This window comes from Podarcis filfolensis (assembly GCF_964270895.1).
Source record: "Podarcis filfolensis genome assembly, chromosome: 7".
Lineage (NCBI taxonomy): Eukaryota > Metazoa > Chordata > Lepidosauria > Squamata > Lacertidae > Podarcis > Podarcis filfolensis.
The window spans coordinates 3,904,469-3,930,017 of record NC_139603.1 but is presented as its reverse complement, the minus strand read 5'-3'; the positions used below and the strand labels follow the sequence as shown (position 1 = coordinate 3,930,017).

Here is a 25,549-nt window from a genome sequence, read left to right as displayed (position 1 = left end):
AAGCTGCTGTTGTGAAGTTTTCCAAATTTGGTAAGACATTCACAAGTTTGTAAATGCATCAAATCCCAGAGCCCTAGTCAAGCATTAGGTTTACTTGCTTTCAGATGCTGACTCCACTTCTGACCTTTGTGCACTCAGCATTCTCAAGTGGGATTTTGTGTTTAGTTGCATGCTTAAAACCCCCTTCAAACCTGCATGCTGGGTGCATGAAGGCTGGCAGTGCAGCCATCAAAAGTGGGGATGATGGCAGGTGGGAGCAGTATATATGACCCATTCTTTGAATGCAAATAGACCTAAGGGCATCACCAACAGGTATGTTATGTAGAATTCTGATTCCAGAATTTGAAGCGCCCTGATGTCTCTGGTCACAGCTTAATGCCTTTCTCCTCTCTGTGTCTCACTCCTATTTGTTTGTTTACTTTACAGAAAAAATTCCAGATTGCAATTCAATAAAGTGAAAGTAGAAGATGCAGGTGAATATACTTGTGAAGCTGAGAATGTGCTGGGCAGAGACACCGTCCGGGGCAGTCTGAATGTGAAAAGTGGTAAGTTGTAGAGTTGAGCCAAAATGATCTATTTAGCTTAAGTTTTGCTGTTGCTATTGTTGAAGGGGAAACATTTGAAATTCCTCGTGGTATTTTATTCCCTGAAGCTCATGAGACCTGGGAACAAGAGAGAAGCGCTGTCTCTGAACGTCCCTGAGCCTGACCAGATCGGTGAAGCTTCACAGCCTAACTGAGCTAACTAGACCTGGATATAGTCACACATAGCGGCCTGGACTTGGATAAAAACCAAGAAACACTTTTGATCTCCATTTGATTTTTATTAGCTGTTTGATGCAGCTATTGGCTTGAAAATCCAAACTGAAAAAAGTTCTGCCCAGCCCTAGTTCTAAGGTTCCTGTTTCTTTGCACCTGCTTGGTGGTTGTTGCCTTTAATTCCTTCTTCATATAGAGGGGAGCATAAGAAGATCCTGGCTGCTGGGTCAGGCCGATGGCCCAACTGCTTGAGCCTCCTGCTCTCACCCTGGCCAGCCAGATGCCCATGGGGGGGCCACCAGCAGAGCCTGGGTGCAACTGGACTTTCCTCACTTGTGATTCCCAGCCGCTGGCATTCAGAGACATGCTGCCTTTGACAGTGGAGGTAGAACACAGCCCTTGAGGCAGTAGCCATGGATAACCTGATCTGCCATGAATTTGTCCAGTCCTCTTTAAGGTCATCCAAGTTGGTGACCACCATTACCTATTCTGAGAATGAATTGTGCAGTCTAAATGTGCTCTGCGTGACGAAGTGCTTTCCTCATAGGGAAGTTTCCCCATCCCCTTCATATTTTTGGTTGCATTTTATGAATCTTTTGGGGGGTGAGCTGACCAGAACTGTACACAGCATTCCAAACATGGTTGCATCAAAGATTTGAATAACAGCATAATGATGTTGCCAGTTTTATTTTTTAGTCATTGATTTCTAGTATGGAATTCACCTTTTTCTCAACTGCCACACACTGGGTCAAAGACTTCACTACAACCCCCAAAGTCTTGTTCCTGGTCAGCCACGGCCAGTGCAGACCCCGTGAGCAAATATGGGAAATTAAGGGGTTTCTCCCCTCCTTAATGTGCATCGCTTTACACTTGCTTATATTGCAAGCTTATATTGAATTGCATTTAACATTTTATTGTCCATTCAAAATAACTTTTTGCTTTAACCTCTCTGAAGAATTTGGTATCATCAGTAAACTTAGCTTCCCTATGGCTTATCGCTGTATCTAGATGACTTATGAGCAAGTTAAAAAAAAAGCAGGTTCCAGTATCAACTGTGGGAGGTCTCTACGCCCTTCCATTGGGAGAACTGTCCTCTTATTCCTCTTATTCTGTGCATCCCATTTCTTAGCCAGCTACTGATCTACAAGAGGACCTCTCCTCTTACTCCACTGTCACAAAGATTGGGTGCCACCCCCACTTTCTGCTGAGCAGTAGCAAGATTCTGGGGGGTTCCAAGCACTCACCCAGAGTTTGTGCTCTTTTGGAGAGCTGAAGATGCTGTGGGGACTGTCATAGCTTTAAGCAATATGTTTTTTTCACCTATTTACACCTTCAGTCTGCATGGAGGGAGTCCAGATCTTACAGCATGGTCTTCTCAAGCAGGGCTTGCTCCCCCCTAGCAGTGCAACCCAGGAGTCAAAGTAATCTCTCCCAGCCAGCCTTCAGCCAGCTTGCCCAAGATGGATCTCTTCCTTTGTTCTCTCCTTCTTCTTCCCAGCACACCTTGCTAAAGACTCTCTTTTCCTGTCATCTCTCACGTACCCCATCACCTTAGCAACTTCTGCCTTCCCAAGATTCCCCTTAGATGGTTCATCAACGCTCTTTGCCATCTTAATGCCTCTGTCCAAGGTGAGGTCCTGGCTTGGGAAGGAAGCTTAGCCTGCATTTTTCCACTGGCCTGCAATCTTCCCTTCAATACTCCAAATAATCAATATCCTACCATTTATTAATTTTTAGGGGGGTCCCCCCAAATCTACGACACAATGACTGCTAAGCTTATACAGGAGTCTTTTGTGGGGTACTTAGTCATAAGACTTTTGAAAATCTAAATACACAATGTCAACTGGATCACCTCTGTCTATATGCTTGTTGACACTCTCACAGGTGTCCAAAGATACAGACATTAAAAGCATCGTATACCGCTTTAACAGTTATGACTTCTCCCAAATAATCCTTAGAACTGTAGGTTACTAATTGAATTGTAGGGGTCTCTTAACATCTATTAGCACAGTTCCATGATTCTTTGGGAGAAGCCGTGACTGTTAAAGTGATATAAGAGTGCTTTAAATATATGGTCTGGATGTATCTTTAACAAGGTTTTCTATCAGTTTTCCAGGAACTGACATCAAGACTTGAACTTTTCAGGTTCCTGCCCCCAGATCCTTTAAAAGTTGTTGTTACCTTGGGCACTTTCAAGTCCTCAGCTGATCTTTTAGGGACAAGTTACGTGTTTTTTTTAAGAAGACCAGCAATTTAACATTTGAGTTGTTTAAGGGCTCTCAAGTGGAGACTTAAGATTACATTAAATTGAAGCCTGAATCAGTTATAAAACAGGAAACTGAGGGGAGGGGCTCTTGTTCCAGCAAGACATGCTTTTCATAGTAAAAAGAAGACACAAGCAAATAAGAAAGGAATATTTATATTTACATTTTGCTCTAGTGAAATTCCAAAACATTTTGGGCTATTCAGTGATTGTATAAGTTGAACTTACGTTGTGGGCCAAGCACCACCATCCTCTTCATGAAGGCATCAAACTTTTCTGAGACCTCATGACCCCTAGCCCTTATCCTGGGGCACGGTGGGTTAGTACGTCTGACTGTTAACCAGAAGGTTGATAGTTCGAGTCCACCCAGGGACAGCTGTGGACAGGATTCTTGCCTTGCAAGGGGTTGGACTAGATGATCCTTGGGTCCCTTCCAACTTTACAGTTCCATGATTCTGTGAGTCCGAGATCTAGCTGTGGCAGCACCAGCATGCACAAGTCCAGTGTTGCTCTCTCCCCTTTTCTGCAGCCCCCTTTGAGCACACACCCCGTGTGGATATATATTATGAGATCTTTAAGATAAATACAGTCTTAAGAGCAAGCCTCTCAGCTTGTTCAGTTAGACTTCCTGCTGTCTGAGATAATTAGCAAAGATTTGAATCCAGGACATTTCCTTGCAGTACATATAAGATTTAATAGCTCTGCCATACATTTGGAGATCCCCACACATTCCGTGGGAGAAAAGGCAGCCAAATCCTTTGGTGAAGGATCTCCAACTGAGATCCAAATGAGGCTTACTCCCTAGTAAGTGTGATTGGGAACGGAGACAGCATCAGAGAATGGAGCCTAATAATTATAATATTAAGAAGTCTGTGAGAAAAGTGGACAGGTGTTAGGACATGTTTGGGTAAAGTTTTTCATCAGTGCTCCTGCCCAATTTATTAATCTATATTTTCAAGATAGCCTACAAAAGAGAACCATAAGACAAATATAAAACAGATCAAAAACATCTCTCTTTTTTAAAAGAGGGAGTAGGTGAGAGAGAGACAAGATCACAGAAGCCGCCTTGGATTGGTTCACCCCCTCATACAAACATTTTAAATCTTTCCTAGAGTTGGAAGTAAAGCTGCTTACTCAAAAGTAAATCCAATTGATGTTTCCCCTTAGCAAGTGTGCTTTGGGTCACAGGCTGGGGGGTAGGAAAAACTATTTGCCTTTCTAAGCCCCTTTTACTGTCTTAACTGCACCTCAGTAGTTTTGGGGAAGCTGGATTTTACCACAGATCTCTGGTTTTAGCTTTGCCATGCATTCTTTAACCTACTTCCTTTGGCAACTTCCATCATCTTATTTATGTTCAGTGTATATTGAAATATACAGTCCATCATTTTTCGTCGGTCACCTTTAAGTCTTTTATGGCTTATTGCCTGCCAGAGAGTACATTATACGGGACCACTTTTAACCTCAACCATGCCAGATGTATCTCCATTTACAACTTCATAAACTAAACCATTCATTCTGGTTGACTCCTCAACATTTCACTGGAATGTTAAAAATTCTAATTATCCATCTTTATCTCCTTATTTGAATAAGAAAGTTTTGGATGGTTCTGTTGTCTATTTTTCCTGATGCTGTCCAGAAGATATATCCTTTTGTAGAAATAGTTTTAAGCTACAAGGATAGTACTGGGATCTCCATTTCTCAACCACTCCTTAAATGTTTCTTCTACTCAATCACACAAATGGCTTAACACTCACAAAACTGCTTCAGATATCACATGCCCGGCAAGGATTCTTCTCCAGTTCTAACATATGTAGCTAACTTTACCATTGTCTTCCACTCTGCTAATGGGGTAACTTGCTTCTTCTTTTTTTACTGCTTTCTTACCTTAATTTCCCCAGGAACAATGAATGCCCCCCAAATCTTATCTATTTCAGAATCTAAATTAGTTGTAATAGAAGAAAAGTGTAAGTACCCCTCCCCCCAGATGCTTTCTTTTAAATATTTTATAATTTATTTTGCTTTTACATCTCTCCGGGCCTGTTCTTTGCAGCTTCCACAGAGCCTTCCCCAAAAAGGATTTGATCATTAGTTAAGTGTCCACACAGGGGTATTTACTACTTATATCTCTTGACATCCAAGTGGTTACTTTACTTGGCAAATGGTCTTTAGATGCTGTAGCACCCAGTGACTAAACAATGAACATTGTTTAAACTGCCTGCACAAGAGTAGTCTGTTGGCATTTATGGTACTCCTCTAAAGGGACAATTTGAGGACTGCACTTTTAAGCTCTTTTTCAGCAAAAACATTTTTATTTATGGAAGTAAAATCTGTTTTATCCCTTCCTTGCATTTTTAAAGATAGCCTCTCCTCTGCACCATAGCAAGGAACAAGCAAATAGAGCCAACACAATAATTCAAAGACGGAAAATGTAAAGAAAAAATCCCTTCATATATGTATAAAATAATAAAAAAATTATAATTGTATACTGTAATTGTTTCAACACATTTTCATCATCATTTTCCCAAACCCCTAAACCCAAGTGAATAAATTGTGTAAGGATAGGGAAACATGTTTCATTTATTAGTGAAAGTATTTTCTTTCTTTAAGATAGAAAAAATGATGTAATTATACATATGTTTTCATAAAGATTGTTTTAGATGTATTGTTTTCCAGGAGTGTTTTTAAAAACAGTGCAAAATGAAGTTGGATATCAAGCTTTTTGCCATTTTTTAATGAATGCATATGCATGTCAGTAATGTAAAGATGAAAAAGTTGTGAATTAACTAAGAAAATGGAAGTTGAGGCAAACTGCATGTCGTACAGAAGAGCAATAAAGGAATTGAACAATTAAAAAATCACACCTATTAATCCTGCCCTGCTTGCATATTTCTTCTTGTGTCCTGCATCAGATGGTGCCTCCAAACAAATATCATTCATACATGCATACCTATGCATGATTTTTGTCTACAAAATGAAGTTACAGTGACAGGAATTATTGCCAACTCTGAATCTGAAGTAAGAAGCTGGAGTCTTTTGGAACTCCTGGAAGGCACTTCATGACTTTGTATAACTGCACCCAGGTGTCATGGTGGGTCTAAAAGGACTTCACACAGAGCACACCTGAGTGACTAAGTGACACTTTGACTTCAGCCTGTCATGGGCGACAATACAACTTATGTACACTATCATTATTGTAGTGTTATCTGGAATATGTTTGTTAGTTTATTCCCTCTCTTGGAATGGGGTAGAATGAACAGTGTGACAAGATGGTATAATTGTCTGCGATGGGTGGATGTTACTGTTGGGGCTTAGTGGTCAAATTCTTGCATTGTGTTCTTTCACCTCCACACAACGACTACTGCCTCCCAACCCATATATTTTTAAGAGTGTGAGTCTGTGGCTGCTGTGTGAGACATGCTGCACCCCTTTGTATTTATCACTCAGTTTCTTGAATACCCTACAAGCAAAGTAGCTGCAGAGATGAGGGAATTAGACATGCCTGATCAAAACATTCATGAAAAGCTATGGACGCTCAGCTTGCTTCTCTGGGGCAGCAGTGGTCTCCAGGGCTCTCCAGATGTTGTTAGATACCAGCTCCCATCGTCCCCAACCAACATGGCCATTGGTCTGGGATGGCACCTACCCAGGGCAATAGAACCCTTCTTGAGACTCCCTGGGGAGAGTATGGTAGTGTCGGATGGTGCCATCACAGGGACAGAGCCTTCTTAGTCTTGGCATTCTCTCTGTGGAACACTCTCCACAGAGAGGCTCAACAGGTTCCTACTTTGATTCCATTTTGTCACCAGGTGAACAGCCTCCATCGTGATATTATTTTATCCTGCTCTTCTAGATTTTGCTGGTTTTAATCTTCTGTTTGTATGTTTGAACTGTGTAATTGGTTGCTGTTACAATGTAAGCAGTCCAGTGGTTTAAAGATGGAGTAGAAATCTCCACAACAAATAAAGTCGTAAGTGTGCGACCACAGGCCATGGGTGGCTCTTTTAAAACATTTCATTCTCACAGCCACTTAGCCCAAGAAGTACAAATGGAAAAATGAGCATTTAATGTGTTTGTTTTTTCTTCCCCCAGTCACTACAACTCTCTCCTCTGGGCCTGGACACACTAGACAATGCAATGAAACAGTCAAGTCCTATTGCGTCAACGGTGGCGTGTGCTACTACATTGAGGGCATAAATCAGCTGTCCTGCAGGTAAGTGAACAGATTTCTTTTTTCCTACACAAAAGAACCCTTGAAATCCAAGAGGGTAAGTGCTCTGTGCAAGAGGACAAGGTGTGACATTGCCTGATGGTCCCTTGGCAATGACTAAGAAGAGGAGCAGGCTTAGCTAAAGGCTGTGTCTGTGGCGCCAGGCCATTTCCCCCATTATCCTCAGTGTCTTATGCACCATCAGCACTATAACAAAAGCGCACCTATGCTGGATGTAAAAGCAGCATCTCTCTCTTTCTCTCCCCACTCCCTTCTTTCTCTGTCTGCTGTCTTCCAGATTCAGGTAGGTAGCCGTGTTGGTCTGACACAGTTGGAATAAAATAAAATTAAAAAATTGTCCAATAGCACCTTTTAGACCAGCTAAGTTTGTTCTGGTATAAGCTTTCGTGTGCATGCTTATACCAGAACAAACTTAGATGGTCTATAAGGTGCTACTGGACAATTTTTAATTTTTTTTTTTTTTTTTTGACTGCTGTCTTCCAGTTTCTTCCAGTTGCAGGGAAGGATCATCCATTCCACTTTTCTTCGCAATTTAGAATCAATATTTCATGGTGCAGTTTGGCAATTTTAGAGTGTGAACTTAATTGCTTTAACCCAGCAACCCCCCTTTAGATGGGTATATTTACTTTAAAATGGGATTAGCAACCCCTACTGGGTTTGGGGTCCCTCCTGCTCATCCTGCTGCCTGGGGCCCTAGAATTCTGCCCCAACACCTCAGACACTGTCATGAAGACACTGTCATCTTCCAGGGTAAAAAGCCTGGATATTACCGGTAATAGGCCAGTGTCTACCATTATGCCAAAGATGCCATCAGTCAGCAAAAAGGGATGCATTTCATACTTTTCCATTTCTTGTGGTCCAAAGTGAAATAAATAATCATTTAGTAAAACCAGAGCTTCATTTTCTGGGTGCAGAGAGTGAAAATCACATAATTTAGAGGGCTATATGAGAAGAAATTATAGATACAGTATTTGCCTATAAATGACTACTTGCTATAAGGCAAGTAGGAAGTGAAAACTGGGAATTTTGTGTGGCTTCTAAAGGTTGCCTAATATAGACCTTATCACAGGAAAGGAATGTTTTTTTCATTGCTAGTTTCCAATGGTAATGGGTCTATATTACACAACCAACATCGTGGGTATTCTGAAGAGAAGGTTTGTTGAGAGAAAGGACTGTGGAGATTGCGGTTGCAATCCTATGCACACTTTCCCAGGTATAAGCCTCTCAGAATACAGTGTGACTGCACTTCCAAGCAAACATGAGTAGAATTGCCCTGTGAGCCACCTGGAAAAGCTGACAGGTTACAATCCTTTGGCAGGACGTTAATCAGGATGCTTGTTTCTGCTTCTTGTACCGGGATGGACAGCTTTCCCTCAGTTACTGGGATGGTCACCTCCAAACTTTGCCTCCATTCATGTTTGTGGCATTCTCCATTTCCATAGCAGACAAGACAATTCCACATGCCTTTTCAACATGTCAAGAAATCCTTTTGGTTATCTAAGCCCATTCCATCTCACTACCATGAAGCAGTGCCGATGCAGTTGTAGGCGGTTCTGCCAGCTTTAAGTATACGTAATTACAGTATGCAAAATCTAGATGCCACAACTGGCTGCGTATTTCAGCCCATGCAAACTACGGAACTGGGTTCTGGTACTATTCTGTATAGACCTGAAAACCATTGCTTTGTGGCAAAGCTGGTGCTATCATGAGGTATAGCTAAATTGGTAGAGCGTGAGACTCTTAATCTCAAGGTTGTGACTTTGACCCCTGTGCTGGCCAAAAGATTCCAGCTTTGGACTAAAAGACTAGAAGACCCTTGTCGTCCCTTCCAGCACTACAATTCTATGATTCTAAACAGGTGCAAATATTTAGTTGACTAGTCAGCTTGCTATAGCTTCCTCACCACCTTGAAAAACCAAGCCTGCACAGTCCTTCCTTGCCTTTTGGTTTGGAGGGAGAAGAGGAAGAAGGGTCTGAGCAGTTGCTGGAGGAGAGAGGAAGAAAAACAGGTTCCCATACGTCTGGAATTTCCTGGGCATAACCGGAAGCAGTGTCCAGGCAGAAATTGGCAAAAATGTCTGGTAAAATCCGGACATATGGCAAGCCATGTCAGCAGTGTCGTTTTTGCCAATATTCCTAAAAAACAGCTCAGAAAGCTCAACAACTTTTCACTTACTGAAATATGGCAACCCTACTAACTGCATCGCTGTTCTATCATTCTCCTGTTTGCTTCCTGGTTTGCCTGAGAGAGAGTCTTTTGGGGTTCCTCTCAATTTGGGGAGACTGTGCTCATTTGTGATCCAGTCAAAAGGTGTTTGTGTTTGCTTCATTTGGGACAGAGAGAATCTGAAGGCAGCTGGATTAATTTCTGTGCTGGTGTACGTGGGGAAGGCTCTTTGCATGAGGATTGGGCTGAAGTAGTAAAACAAAATAAGGTAGAGCAAAATACCTTGGGGACCAGGAATTAACGTGTGTAGTGTGTGCAGGAGAGAGAAAACTTGTAACACTACGGCATTTTTAATCAGATGTCTATTTTTGGAATCCTGCTCTCTTACTCCGTTTATATATCTTACAGAAGGCAAAGAAATGCTAGGTATTTTTATTTTTATTATTATTGTATCTCGGCCTTTTGGCTAAGATCAAGTGTAGTATCTTAAGATACAATTCTTTCTGGGAATTAGTAATTTGGGGATTTTCCCGAAGTACACAGTTCAGTAATTTTGGGATTCAGTCTCTTTACTTTAGTTTTGTGTTCCTTTTTGTTGTTTGCAGTTGGTACTAGGTAGTTGTGCTCAGCTCAGCTCAGCTCTGGAAGAAGATTATCCTTGGCTCTGATAACATTTTCAACTCTATTTGACTCCCTGCTTGTGGAATTACTATTATTTTTATTACACATTTTTATCTCATCTTTCCTCCAAGGAGCTCAGTGCAGCTTACAAGGTTCTTCCCCTTTCCCCATTTTATGTTCACAGAAGCTGTAGGAATTAGGTTAGGCTGGGGACAAATAAGCTTCATGGCTGAGATTTGAACCTTGGTCTCTCCCCATTCCTAGTCCTTTGGGAAGAGGAGGCAGGTGACATAGTAATGTAGACGATGATGTTTGCTCTCCCTATTGATCTGAAACAAAGTTATTTCTTCAAAGCCACCTCTGGGCACATTCACTAACCAATCTTTGCAAATTGCTAAATTCTTTGCCACAATGTTCATCTCATGGCAGGAAGAGCTATAACTCAGCTTTACTCAAGCTAAATACAGACACTTGCTCTGCAAGCAGTGTGACCCAGTGTCCCCATTTTAGGTAGAATTTTCTGTAGATGTGCTAAGGCTAAGCAGAGAAGGCTTTTCTTATATATTCTCCTCTTTCTACTCTCATTTGTCTCTCAGCGTAACTTTATGCATTTCCTGCAACTTCCTCTATTCTCCTTTCACGCTTAAGTTCTACATTACTCTTTCCCTCTCCTCTTATCCCACTTGCCAGTTTCTTTCATCCTTCCTGATACTTTCTTCCTCTATCATCATCATCACCACCACCACCACCCTTCTATCTCCCTTTCTAATTTCCTTCAACACTTCCTCTCCCTAGCCCTTTCCCTTCAGAGGAGGGAGACCTCCTTCCCCCAATTTCCCTGCCTCCCAGTCACCTTTGCTCAGCATGTCAGAAGTTGGTGGTGCCGGCATTGGTCCAGCCAAAAGGCTGCTAGAGGGTGGAGCAGGCATGTAAGGAGGTACTGGACAAGCTGTGGTACTGAGGCCCAACTGAAAGTGGTCCAAGGCTTGCAGCAAAGTTGGGCATGACTTGGGGAAAATGGCCTCATGGGTCAAAGTAGGGTCTCTACTTTGGTCTTCAGGGTTGAGGTTCACCGCCGATCAAATGAACAAACATCATTGTAGGCATTAAAAAACTGAAAGGCCTTTTTACCTCTGCAGAAAATGACCCCCAAAGACACAGAGTATTTCCACATCATCCCTACTGTGGCATACCCACCAGCCTATCATTAAAAAGATAATAGAAGTGTTTCCTATACTCAGGCAGTCACAATGAAGGCCTATACAGCTCCTGCAGAGCCCCGGGTCTTTACCTGCATGGTTTGATTTCACACCATGGAGTAGGCAAGGGATGATGTTTCACCTGATGTCCACCACCCACCTGTCAACGTGGCTCACAGTGATTGTGGGAGATCAGGGTCCAGCTCACTAGCCAGATCCAATTTCCCACCCTTGGCCTTCTCATTAAAATTAGATTTTCTTGCGCTCTCTCTCCCTCTCTCTTAACTTAATTTGGATTTATAGACATTATTACCTAGTAGGAGTGGCCTAGTCTGTTTCGCTGCCTGAAGTGAAATGGGAAGACGCAGCAGCATTCACTGAATGATCCCAGATTAGTTGGGAACACTGAATAAATCAGGAATCAAGAAACATAAATAAATCAGGAGATATTACCCTCACTTTGACTTTTTGTTTTTGGTGATATCATCATGAGGCTGACTGTGTTGTGTTGTGATGCCACCCTAATCATTGCATGATTCCTGATTGGCTGGGATTTGCCATGTGATCCAGGAAGGTTGTATAATCAGAAGGGATAAGTGATGTCAAAGCAAAAGTATCTGGTAGAAAACAAGACACTGACTAGGACTGGAAGAAAAGGAGAATATTTTCACAATCAGCATTTGGGGGGGGTACTTCTATCCCTGTTCTCCAGAACCCATATTTCTGGCCTAAAATTTGAAACAGAATAATATTTATCACAATTTTACTCCATATACCCATGGATTTTTAGCAGAGATCGCCAAAAGAGAGAATTTCTGACAGGATATTTTAGCCAAACAGACTTCTTGCTGAAATATGTTTGACTTTCTTCCAATGTGTATCAGCTGTTTGGTGAAACAATTGTTGCAGACGTGCTGACTGATGGCAAAGTAGCTTTCTTCATACTAACTGGGCACCTGAAATACAAGATAGGATTGAGGTATGAAGCTGGCTTTCTCCCTGAGACAAGAATATATGAAGAAAGATAAGAGTTCTGTGACACTGAATGGACATGTATCCCGTTACTTGGTTGGCTTTCACTGAATAACTGTAGCTCATCTTTCAGGGATGGTTTTGGCCACTGTTTGAGGAATGAAAGTTGATCTCTTTCCTTGCCCATCCCCCTACTACCTCCTTTCCTTTCTTGCTTCCTGCCCATAGCTATTGCTATAGTATCTATTAAAAAATTTGGGAAAATCCTGAAAAATAATAAATTCAATATTTTCCATTGATGATGTAAGAGAATGAAATATTAGAAGGTTTGGAATTGGATTGTAGAAGATAGAGTTTGGGGATAGCTGCTGTTGCTTAGAGACTGAGAACTGCTTTGAGGTTGGGCTCCCTGCCTGTTAGCTACTTAACTTACATAAAATAGACAACTGTTACAAAAATACCATAAGTCTCTATTGCTGTATTACCCAAAGTAAGCTATCAATGCAATTGTATACATGCCTACTCCAGCTGGTGGTCCCACTGGGTTCAATGGGGCTTACTCCAAGGTAAGTAGGTATAAGATTGCAGCCTAAGTGGCTTTCTAAAACTCAAACTCCCCACTAGTTGGAGAAAGAAACTTGGAAACACCCAAATATTCCATTTGCTGTTTCTCTAAAATTAAGGAAGAATATTGCTCCACAAATAGATTTGTGGGAAAGGCATAAAGCATGACTGGCTTTATATAAACTAACATTCCAGCCATCCAAGTATCTTTATTGTTGTTGTTATTAATTTGACTTACCAACTATCTGAATGCTCACCTTCCGTTATGCTAATTGGCCTCTATGGAGCAGTTGGCTGCCTGGGGGTGGGGGGGTCGCTGATGAGTTGTCAATAGCCTCCCATCATGCTGCCATGGATTTCCTTGTAGGCCACAGGCAACATCTTGGATTTTGAACGACCTGGGATACTCTTAAAGTAAAATTGCCATCAAACCTCCTTCTAAAACAAAATTCAAAATTAATTTCATTAACTTTTTTTGAACAAAAATAATTTCAGTTTTCAAATGTCTCTTAGCAGGTTCCATATATCTCTCTTGTCTGGATTTTCCCTAAAGAGACAAAACAGCCAAGGAATTAAAAACAAAGGCACTCAGTTGCAGCAATGCAGACGCAGCATTATTTCATAATCTGATTCCCCCAATCAGGATCTGACACAACCATAATCAGAAACAGGGCAAAATTACTGTAGATAATTTACAGAACAACAACAACAAAGCAAAAAAAGCAAAGGGAAGAGAAAAAGATACACTTCGCAACCATCCCGGAATTAAGGAAGCCATCCCAGCTTCTGATAGGAACCTGGAATGTCTTGTTTTTTGGTCCTGCTCTCTTGGGTGAGTCATCTGGCTTGCACCAGTGCTGGACCAAAAGATGCTCATTTTTAGGTTCCACACTCTCGCATGATTCACCTGTCTCCCACAAGACCTCAGGACCAAAAAACAAGCGTCCTGATTTTTCTCAGTGGGATGCTGGAGGGTATGGAAAGAGAGGTTGTGTCCCAAGGGGCTTATAGGAAAAACAAATGTTATGGGGGTGAGTGAGAAGCAAGGGTAACCAAGCGACCAAGAATAGCGAGAAATGGAAGAAGTGAATAAATGAGATGCATATGAGCAAGAGATATCTCTTTTGGCTTTGTTTCATTGGAGGATGAGGACTGAGGCAGTAAACCAAGTGCTTCAAAGAAGATGTGGATTTTTTAAAGAAGAATCTGAAGGAGGGATGAGTAAAAAATCTTGTGACTCCTCCGATCCCCAAGAGTCTTGTCCTCCTGAGCATGTGTCTAGTCAAGTTTCAACTGTTGGCTTTACATAACCCTTTTCTCCTTTGGTCTTGCTCTCCAAATTGCTCTGATCAGTCGCCAGGACACTGGGGAATGGACTACAGGTATATAACATCTGGGGTTATATGCCTGCACAGATTCTGGTGAATAGGTTCTCACTTCCCATTTCTCACATACTGTCACAGTTGCTTTGTCTAGGGATGCAAGATGAACTTTATATCTTGAAAATGAAGCTGTTAATTTAGTTCAGGGAGCCCTTAACGTGCATCTGAGATTTCTTAGAGCTAGAATAATATAAGAGAACCTCCTTCCTTATAACAGTAATCAAAGATCAGTTTTTCAAAGCCAAATTCTATTGTTTCACTGGAGTGACAGCACAGGGATTCTCTGCCGGTATGGTTTGTTACTGGAACTTGAATATGCACTAAATTTTGCATGCTATTAAATAAAAAATAGTGCTTTGCTCCTTCCAGGTTATCTTTTGCCCAGATTCTTTATTATGCAGATCAGAGACTTCTGTATTTCCTATACAATCTAAATAATAACATTTTAAAAAAACTAGTTGGACACAAATGATCAAAACAAGTGGAATATGAGAAAATTATTCAGGAATCTTCAGCAATATTTGACTTTATATATTAATTGGTTTAAGAAAGGAGAAATTAATTTGGACCAAAAGCATAATGGCTAACAACATAATTCCTCACTTGATGACGGAAAAGTTTGCAGACATGTTTTTCTAAATGTGATGCCAATGCCTTTTTAAAATAATTGCTTCCCCCACTGCTTCTTCCCTAGATGGTGCTAATGGGGACTATAGCTTGATTTCTCCAGGTGGAAATAAATTCACAGCTAGAGTTTGTTTGTCACTGATTGGAGTTAACTTTGCCAATATGAACCTGGGGAAAACAATATGAGGGAGCAGCATCTGAATCAGGAAAGTCCATGCAAGATGCCCAGACTGATGCCCAGATGCAGTGGTGGGTTGCATGAGGGAAAGCAAGTTGAGTTTGACTCCTGGCAAGGCAGAGCCTCTGAGGGTGAGTGGTTACCGGGCCTCAGATATAGGTCAGCTGCCTGCCCTGGATGGGGTTGTATTCCTCTGAAGGAGCAGCTGTGTAATTGGGCCTCGCTCTTGGATCCAACCCTGTTGTTAGGAACACCTTCCACTAGAAGTGCAGAAGCAGTGACTGTTTTTCTGATGGGATGGCTTGATCACAGTAGTGCAAGCACTGGTAATTTCAAGATTGAATTATTATGATGCACTATGTGTGGGGCATCTCTTGTGGTCGGTACGGAAGCTGCAGTTTGTGCAGGATGCTGTAGCTCGATTACTGACGGGAGTAAGATCTGGCCAGGAGCAGTGGTGCCGCAACAGGGGGCAGGGTGTGTGTGTGTGCTTCGCCCCGGGTGCCATGTCTGGGGGGGTGACAAGAAGGCACCCCATGGGGGCTTGTTCCGCGGTGGCGGCATGAGCAGCCATCGCGCCGCTGCAGCTGCATGTGGAGGATCCTCTGTTTGTGGCTGCAGCTGCGAGCAGAGGATCCCAGCGCAGTCAGCAAACCTCTGTGTACAGCGCATGTGCAGTGTCGTATGCATGCACTGTATGTAGCGACGCCACACATGCGCTGTACATCATGGTTTGCCACCGGCGCTGCTCAAGCGCCGTACGGACAGTGGTGGGATCCCTCCATCGTCGCTACAGCCGCATATAGAGGATCCTCCTTTCGCGACTGCAGCCGCGAGCAGAGGATCCCAGCACCGTCTGTATGGCACTGGAGCAGCGCCACCGGCAAACCACTATGTACAGCACATGTGCGGCATCGCTACGTACGGCGCATGCGTCATATGTAGCGATGCCCACCCCGGGTGTCACAACGCCTTTGTTCGCCCCTGGCCAGGAGATTACATCTGTGGAAATTGGAAATTTCATTTCATTTATTACGGCCATAGGCCCATACAGGTAAAAACAACACCTAAATAACAGCTTGTGCCGTAGGGGACATCTGTGCTCAAAGATCTGCACTGGCTGCTGATTTGCTAGGAGCCAAAGCTCAAGGTCTTATATGTAGTATATAAAGCCCTTAATAGCTTGGGACCAGTTTACTTGAAGCATGGCTTTGCCCCCTGTGTGCCTCACTCATATTTATGAAACTTGGACTCTTGCAAGGACTGCACCATACAATGTTCACTCTACATCTGTAGGAAGGTCAGCTTTCAGTTTGGTCCTCTGGACCTTCCCGCCTTCATTATGCTGTTGTAGACAGCTGCTAAAACCCATCTTGTTTTGGCAAGTCTATTTGGACATGTAAATGAGCTACGAATACCTGTTTTAAAGTTTTGCTGATTTTTATTTTTATATTGATAATTGTTATATTGTCTTCTATGGTACACCACTTGAGGATTCTTTAATAAAACTGCCAGCTTGTACATTATTCTAAATAAAAAGAAATATGGGATGGCTTACTACAGTATAAACACTCTCTGAAAGGCAGAGAAAGACACACGATCATCCTGTGTGCTATGAACTGTTACATCCAAACAGTACAGAAATGACAACTATTGCGTAGAAAGTGACTTCAGTCCCTTTCCCCCCTCACAGAACTACAATTCCAATGGTCAGTCCCTCTTCCCAGGGAATTCTGGGAATTGTGAGTGGAAAGGGGGTCTCTTTACAACTCTCAGCAGCCGTAACACACTACACTTCCCAGGATTCTCTGGGGGAAGCTGCGACTGTTTAAAGTGGTATGATTTTGCTTTAAATGTATAGTGAAGATGGAGCCTCAGAAGTAAATCCAGCATGATTTTTCTGGGCATTCTGGGTTTAAAAGAACCGGGTACATGCAGCTTTGCCCACTAGATGAACGGGTGATGTTAGCTTCATTCCTTTCCAGTGCTTGTCCAAGGACTGCCTTTTCAGTTATTCCAGAGCTATGCATTGCAATCCTGTGCATATTTACTTAGAAGTAAATCTTCCTAATTTCAATGGGACAGCTCCCTAGAAAGAATGCACAGGACTGCAGCCTTGTGGTTAGAAGATGTGTATAGTCAAAACACGGGTATTCCCCTCCGACCATGTTGTAAGAGCATTCTCCTCCTCATTTGCTCACTTTGGGTGATGACCTTTTGTTTTGCTAGATAGTGTCTTTTTGAAGAGATGCCTTTAGATTTGTTTTCCTAGTTGGCATAACTTATTTTCACTTACTTATACTTTCCATAGCCAGCTAATTGTATTGACAGGTTGAAATTAGCATCAAACAATCTGAACAAGATACTGACAGTCCCAGAGATCATGACTGTATCACACATAAGGAAGAATGATGAAAAATTGGGAACAGCACCCCAACACCACTTCTTGCCCCAATACAACACATTTAGAAATGGGGGGGCGGGTATTCAAATCCCTAGGCATGGACTAGTGGGCCTTCTCTTTTTTTCTCAGGGCTGAAACCAATTGCCCCCAAAGGAGGCATGTGCAGGGCTGGGGGTAGCTGGGTACACTTGCCCCAGGCTTCGGAGGGCTGAACTGTCCAGACTCCCCCACCAGGGGCCTGCCAGGCTTACGCTGTCCCGCCCTGGGCTTCAGACAAGCTCTAGCCTGCATATAAATTAGAAGAATAAAGCCTTCAGAAAGCACGGGGAGGGAAAAGGAGCTCGGTAGCCCCCATTTGACACGGCAAAGATTAGATCAAGGTGCCTTACATTAGATGCTTTCATTTTTTTTAATTCATCGCTGTGCACTTTTATTTCTAACCCTAGCCTCAGGGATGATGCCAGCCTTGTTCTGTGATTTGTCCCCTTTTCCTCCTCCAGATGTCCAAATGGATTCTTCGGACAGAGATGTTTGGAGAAACAGCCTTTGCGATTGTACATGCCAGATCCTAAGCAAAGTATGTTTGAAGAAAAAAATTGCACCATACTACTTATAATCTCCTGGGTACAGCGCTGGATTTAGAATGGCATAGTGAGGGTGTTCTTTTGAGTTAAGATCTGGGTTAAGGTTTAGGGTTGCAGGTAAGGGACCAACCCCAGGCACATCAGAGGAGAAATCTCGAAAGGGAGCTGATTTGGCAGCAGAAAGAGCCTCGTTTCAGTCTGTTTGGATGTCATGCTATCTTGTTTCTCTCTCTTTCTGGTTTTCTTTCTTTTGTTAGGTGTCCGAACGAATTCACAGGGGACCAGTGTCAGAACTTCGCAATGGCCAGCTTCTCCAGTATGTCTCTTTCCACTTCTCTCTTTCTCTGTTTTATCATAACACACTGTGTGACACCTTTAAAGCAGCTCTTTTCTGAATAGGAACCTTCACTTTCCTGCTTTGTGCTTCAGTTGTTATTGCTCCTGATTCTAATCTGAACAGAAATCACCACTGATGTATAGTTCAGGCAAAATCTAAATACAGCAAGGAATGAGGCTGTGTACGCATTGTCATTTATTCTGGCTCCAGTGTGCTCCTGAATCTGTGCACAGGCAATATTACCCACAATGTAGAGCTATCCTGTAGCTGGTTGAGAAATAATGCTGTTTGATGCATTTGGTCTCAACACAGCTTAAATCTGAAAGCAAAACTTAAGCCACATTCACTTCACATTTCAGCTGAGGTGTCTGTGTTTGTGAGAGCAGTTGCGCATGTGTGTGCTTCATGAATAGTAATTTGGGTAAAATTTACCGGGGCTGGGAAAGCAAAACAGGTTAATGAGCATTGAGTGAATACATCCCTACCTCACCTCTCGTGTGTACAACAAAATGCAAAAGCAACTTGAAACACAGTAGGAAGGAAGCAACTGCAGCACGCTTTAAGCTGCTAATGTGTACATAGCCTGAGTCCAGTTAATCTGTGAGCTGCCCTGAAAGTGTTCAGCCTGCAAGGAGTTCATTGTGTCACAAAGCATAATGCAAGGGGATCGTTTTTCTTGTCCTCAGAGCTATAACAATTTGGCAATTAGATGAAGATTGCACCTAACTCTGAACTTTAAAAACAAGTCCAGTTTTATTCTAAGGGCACTCCATGATGGCAACAGAGGAAGTGGCTGCAGCTAAAAAGACATGGAGAGAACCAGAATTCTCTGCTGTCATCAAATGACCCTATAATGTGTCAGCGTTGCCGATCTGAGGACTATATGATGCCATTTTGTTTCAAGACAATGACACTATTACTGACCCAACCTGTAGCCATACCTGTGTTGATCCATCTGTTGCCAAATGCCTGGCAGCTAGCGTAAATCCCTTGTGCCAACATGGGGACCCTGCAGCTCAGTACCACTGAGCAGTGATCCACAGAACCAGGACATCCTGTTATTTGCTTTTCCAGAAGTGTTGTTCACTATGAAATATGGGTGGCTGGCTGCTTTTTTACACAATTTTGGAAAAAAATTGGAAGTCTTTGCTTTCAGACCCAAATTTGATATTATAGTTGATACCAAAAAGTTGGGGAAATGTAGGTAACAACAAAAACAAATTTTGAAAAAAGCATGTTTTGGACCTTCCAGTTTCACCTCTGCTGGATTTGCTGTTCAGCGCCTTAAATGGCACTGCAGCCCATCACAATCTGCCCTGCATGGCAAAATGAGGGCTAGGTGGAAGGCTAGCAATGTCTATAAAGGGAGGATGGCCGGTGAGCATACTGCCTGCTGCACAAGCTTGTGTATCGGCTTCTACATGAGGAAGTGCACTTTGGAATATTGGTATCAGGTTTCAGGATGTGGCCTCCCCCCTCCCCCCATTTTTACTACTGGTGGTTTTTAGTGGATTGGGGGGGTATAAACGTTTAAATAAATGATATTTTCTGTGTACATGGCTAATTTCATTGCAATGCAACCTTCTTTGAACAAATGATGCTTAAGAAAAGTGACGCTCTTACTTTTAAGAGCTTAGGATAGGAATTCCAGCCATATAAGTCCTACACTCTGTCATAAAGAGTATTCAATAATCTGAGCCTTACAAGGTTTTGTAAACTATAAACTAAAACAAACAAACACAAAACCCAATAAAATAGTTTTAAAGTTCCAACAGAATACTTGCACTCGTGCAAGTAAACATGAGTCTAAACATATGCATGTTTAGTTGGTACAGTAGTCATATGCAGGACTATTTTTTCGTAAATTCCGTGGCAGTTTAGTTCAATGGGGGAGCATCTGCTTTGCATGGAGAAGGTTCCAGGTTCAGTCTTTGGCATTCCTAGGTAGGGCTGGGAAACACTCCCCTCTGAAAACCCTGGGGGGCCTGCTACTGCCAGTCACGGCAGACAAACCTGATGGATCCCTGGTCTAACACAGTGCACAATCTCAGTCTGGGAAGACTGGGAAGGTTTTAAATGAAAAATTAGGAGAATAATGTTTCTCTTACTTGGCCAGCCCAGAAGGAAAAGCGGAAGCTTTGGAAAAATCACCTTTTTTAAAAGAGGAAAATGAAAGATCCCTAAATGAGAGGGAGCCCTATTTAAATGAACAATTGCCCTCATCAGAACCACTAGACTCTCAGTTGTGAGTGAAGCTGGGGGGGGGGGATTAAGATTTTGTCCCCATTCAAGTTACAGACAGGAGTAGCGTTCCATTTATTTATTTATTTATTTGTTTGTTTTGCAATGCAAAGCTAAAGAGGAGTTTGCTGAAATGCAGGAGCAAAATGGTAAAAGTAACATTTCCATAGCAGTTTCTTTCATACAGCAATTTATAGAACACTGTTAGAGGTTTTCTAATATTATACAGGATGCAGGAAAATAAAACTTGTGGATTATGTGAGAGGAAACATAAATCCAAAATATTACTTGAAGGGGGGAAAGAATGAACCTTGATTGTTCTCTAAACCTTGGACAACCATTTCATTTAATGATTGTTTTATGAAACCGCTTTGCGATCTTTGTTTCAACACGAAGCCTCGGTTTACGGAACTGTAGCTCAAGGAAAGCATTAGTTAACAGTTACTTCAAAATATTTTAAAGAGGTGATCTAGTGCAACATCTTTCTAGAAGTGTTCAGTAGAAATGTAAATCAGAACGTAATAAAAGGAGCAAGCAGGTAAAATAAAAAGCCTCTTTCCTTCAAATATCAGTTAACATAGATTATAATGAAGCCAGAGACCACAGGTAGGCTTAATAGACCTGGGGGTGGAGAATCTTATGAAGAAAAGGAGGGCCATATTTGAGTTTCCTTAGACCACAATCCGACTAGTTTACACACCTACCTGGAGAAGGCTAGGACTTCATTTCATAAAACAATTCATTTTAGCACACCCTTGTTTTCATCAGAGAAATGTTGGAGGGTATACATTTAGCTATCACATATCTTCTCTGTAACAGTGACCAAGCCTTTCTGTATTTTTATCATGGCCCACATAGTGCAAAGAAGAGCCAGAAGATGCTGTCTTTAGGCATTCATGGTCTAGAGAGGGGGGTGGGTTCTTTAAAATCATATTGTGGGAAACCTGGGCTCGAAAGAGGGCTTTTGCATTCCAGCCATGTACCTCCAGATGCTTCCTTGTTAAAATTCAAAAATCGCAATTTCCTTATGGTTGCCCCCGAAGTGCTTTGAGGTGCCTCAGTTTCTCAGATTAAGCCCCCAAACAGCTGCTTCTCTAGCACTGCAGTGTGTTTGTTAGGTTAAAAGTTGTCAAATACAGAGGCTGATTAGTGCAGTAGATTAAAAATAGGGCTCTTTGTTGGAAAGATCTGTTAACAATATAAAATATAAGAAGACATTCCTAATACATTATCTAACCCATAGAGGTAGGGCCCAAACCTTGATAGATTCAGAGTTTAAAGTCAAATAAGGACATAAGAAGCAAATGGCCAGCCGCCATACCTTTAAAGCATATTTAATCAGAAAACAGCAAGAGCAGACTAGAAATTATCTCCAGCAGCAAAATCTCCAAAGAAGCCAATAGAATCTGCAAATGATTTTCCCACTGCTGGTCTAACCAGTTCCCCTCCAGTGTGTTTGTAGGCAAATTGGGCAGCGATCAGCTAAGCAGCAGGGAAGCAGTAGTTATCTTCAGGTAGATTGTGTCCTCCCTAAAAGGGGGCACGTGTTGTGGTGAGACCTGGAGACCGACCTCCTGTGATGTAGGTGGGTAAGATTGGATAACCACAACACCCGATTGGTAGGTCCCTTGATGTTGGGTTTAATCTGGCAAATGGGGCGCAGTCCAAACGGATCGAGGAACCTATATATACCCATGCACGTGACCCAGAGCTTCCTCTTTCAGCTCGTGCATTTGGAACACCAGCCCACCTCTCCCTACTTTTAGGGCATTTTTTGCGATTGACCTCGTTATGCCGTTGTGTGTCGTCTGTCGTTGGGACAGGGGCACAGCAGGAATTTTCCCCACTTGGCTGATTGGCTGTTGCCATTTGGGTTTCACCTGCCGCGTAGCAAATCATCACAACTTGTAAGGTTGCAGATAGGCACTGGTTCAGGTGATAGCGATGGGAGAACAGTCTTGCCATCCCTATGTGAAGGGTATTCTGTTACAGGAATCCAGGGACTCAGCTGGTTTGGTCAACCCCTGAGAGGGGTTTGTGCCCGTACCTGAGTCCAGGGGAGCATCTGGAGGGTGAACATAGTCTGTTCCTGGCTTTTCGCCTTCCCAGGTGTTTACCCTTGGCTGACCTATGCTGGTGCCCTGGGCCAGCGCTGCCTGCAAGGGTGTAGGGAGCTAGTTGAACCAGAGCCTATGCAACCACTCACTTTCTGTAATCAATAAAGTTGTGGCCTAAATTCTGCCAAAAACCAAAACTAAAATTTGAGTCAAATGTGTCTTTATTTAGGGGGAAGGTATCTGGGTCTGAACACGCAAAAGCAAACACCTTACTCTTCATGAGTGAAGCTCCTGTACAAATAGCAATATGCTCCTGGGTAACTGCGCCCTGAGAATGGAGGTCTTCCACATGAGTGTCATCTGTTAAGTGCTAAGAAAGATGACTGGGACTGAGAAAAGAAGATAATGTGAAGGATAAGTTTTTAGTGAGCAGAATAACTGAGTTTGTACAATGCATTCAATAGTTATGTGGCACAGACAACTTTCCAGCATATGGGTGAATTTGTAAGCAGTTTAAATTTTCTTTTAATCTGAGGAGGGGTTCATTCCATAATTTATTTATATTTTGAAAAAAGAAATTCACAGAGTTATGTAAGCCCTCTGAAGGAAGGTGACAAAATTTAACTTCAGTAATAGCTGTAATTTGTTGAAAGCATTTCACACACATTGCCTGAGTAATTTTCACATCAAACCTATATATGGTAGGCCATTTTATTATTAGTCCTGTATGATCCCTCTTTTATTATTGACTTCAGAGTTGTCGAATAGGCCAGGAAGTGTGTCAGGCATACCATCTAGTCTGTTATTGTTAAAATGAAGGGGAGGGTATTAAAGCCGAGAAAGAACAGCTTGCAGCAGTGCTGGCTTTTATCGTAGATGGAAAACGGAGTGAATCTGTGACAGAGATCTGAAAACAAAAACCAGCAGAAATTACTTGAGGAAGGGAACCAAGTCACAATATGGATTTAGCATATCAAAAGCAATGACAAATCTTAAAGATAGGAAATGGAAACATATATGACTTGAGTAATATAATCTTGCTCTCACATGCACATAGCATCTTCCCCCCCCCTCTTCCACCATGAAGTAGTAGCAGCAGCCACCCCTCCCTCCTCCCCTATCTTGACTGTGTCCTGGTAGGTGGGTCAGGGGTTTCCCTTCCACACCGTTCTTCTCATAGGCAGCTGGCTCACTGATTCTTATAACATTACTATTATATTATTATACATTAATACAGATCCATTTTGTAAATTGCCAAGTACATTGTTTCACAGGCAAAAATAAAAAGGTCCCTGCCTCCAAGGAACTCTAGGCTCTGAAGGATCCTCTGAAGTTTCCAGTGTTTGTCATTATAATGGAAATGTTCCAGACAGGGATGGAGCTGTGATGCTCTTCCTATGAGGATGCCCTACTAGAGAGGTTTCCTCTTTCCCCAGGCTGTATCACAGTGCCTTGTGGTATTGGCTCCCTATTGAAGAATTGCGTGACTCACTTGTTTGGGTTTTCTGCAGTCTGAATGTATTCTCAGACCATGTTTTTCAAACTTTGAGTTAGGGTCAAACCTTCTTGAATTGGGACTCTTTTCTCTCTCTTAAAAACCCCCAAACAGCAACAGTTTTGTGAAGAGGGTCTAGGCTTCCTCAAACTCAGACCTCCAGATGTTTTGAGACTACGATTCCTATCATCCCTGACTAGCTAGGGATCATGGGAATTGTAGGCCACAAACATCTGGGGGGCAGAGTTTGAGGAAGCCTGGAACCGTTAACCACTCCTGCACATGCCAATAGTTCAAATCATTATTCCTCCATTACCCACCCAACCCCATGACTGTTGTTAATTTTTAAAAGAAGGAGAACCCCCAGTATGGGACTCAAATATTTGCTTAACATCACTATCACTTCTGGTTTGATACTTAGACTTTTGTGTTTGCTTTTAAGGTGGTTAAAAAAAATACATCATTCTTCATCTCCCTGCACTTTAAAACTTGGGAAGTTCCCTATGGCCAGTTATCAGAGAAGACATGGAATGGTTAAAATACCCTGATCAGCCAAAAAGAAGAGGAAAACATCAGATATCAATAAGCATCCCAGGAGTTATATGCAAATAGCCTGGGTCACAATCTGTAAAAGCCTGAAGGGAGATGGGTGGTGCTCAGGATGCTGCTGAGACTTTAGCTTACCTAAAGGCAGGAGCTTGCTTGTGGTGGCCCCATCTTAATTGATATGATTACCAAGGGGCTTCAACAAAATGGCCAGCATTTACTCTCTATGTCCACTTGCCCCAGGTTTTCCTTAACATTCAAACTGAAGAAGAGTTCTGGAGAACTCAAAAGTTTGCCCACTGTGATTATTGGATTTGCTAATCAGCTGAAATTACTGTACAGTGGTACCTCGGGTTAAGTACTTAATTCGTTCCAGAGGTCCGTTCTTAACCTGAAACTGTTCTTAACCTGAAGCACCACTTTAGCTAATGGGGCCTCCAGCTACCGCCGCGCCGCTGGAGCACGATTTCTGTTCTCATCCTGAAGCAAAGTTCTTAACCCGAGGTAAGATTTCTGGGTTAGCGGAGTCTGTAACCAGAAGCGTATGTAACCCGAGGTACCACTGTATATGATTTTTATGTCTCCTGTGTTCTGGGGAGTCAATGCAGTCTTATTGGCCACTAACAGAATTTAAGTTTTAAAAAAACAAGCCTTTAGTCAGGAATAGGACAGGGAATAAAATGGATTCAGTTTGCATTTAAAGTATTTATCAAATTTGCCCTTTCCAAAACATTGTAGGAACCGAAACACAGCCATCCATCAAAATTCTCTTTTATATGAAATATGCTATGCAGTTCTCCAACCAAACAACATTCACAAATATGTGTACATATTTGTGAACAAAGTGCACATAAACATTATATTTGTGAAAATAACATACAAAAGGTGCATCAAGTTAGATAAAATTGCTTGCAAAAAATTGTACA

General features: G+C 42.3%; 1 protein-coding gene across 6 annotated transcripts in view; it reads left to right on the top strand.

Moving 5' to 3' along the window:
* Positions 1–25,549, top strand: part of NRG2 (neuregulin 2) — a 134,975-nt gene that overhangs the window by 83,042 nt on the left and 26,384 nt on the right. For 4 of the 6 annotated variants that reach the window (XM_083624461.1, XM_083624459.1, XM_083624462.1 and 1 more), the window contains exons 3-5: positions 427–545; positions 7,111–7,231; positions 18,205–18,263. In XM_083624461.1, coding sequence (XP_083480587.1) covers positions 427–545; positions 7,111–7,231; positions 18,205–18,263 — 299 coding nt within the window. Of the gene's footprint in view, positions 1–426; positions 546–7,110; positions 7,232–17,863; positions 17,941–18,204; positions 18,264–25,549 lie in introns of all 6 variants that reach the window. The other 2 variants (XM_083624460.1, XM_083624463.1) reach the window with 1 other exon arrangement.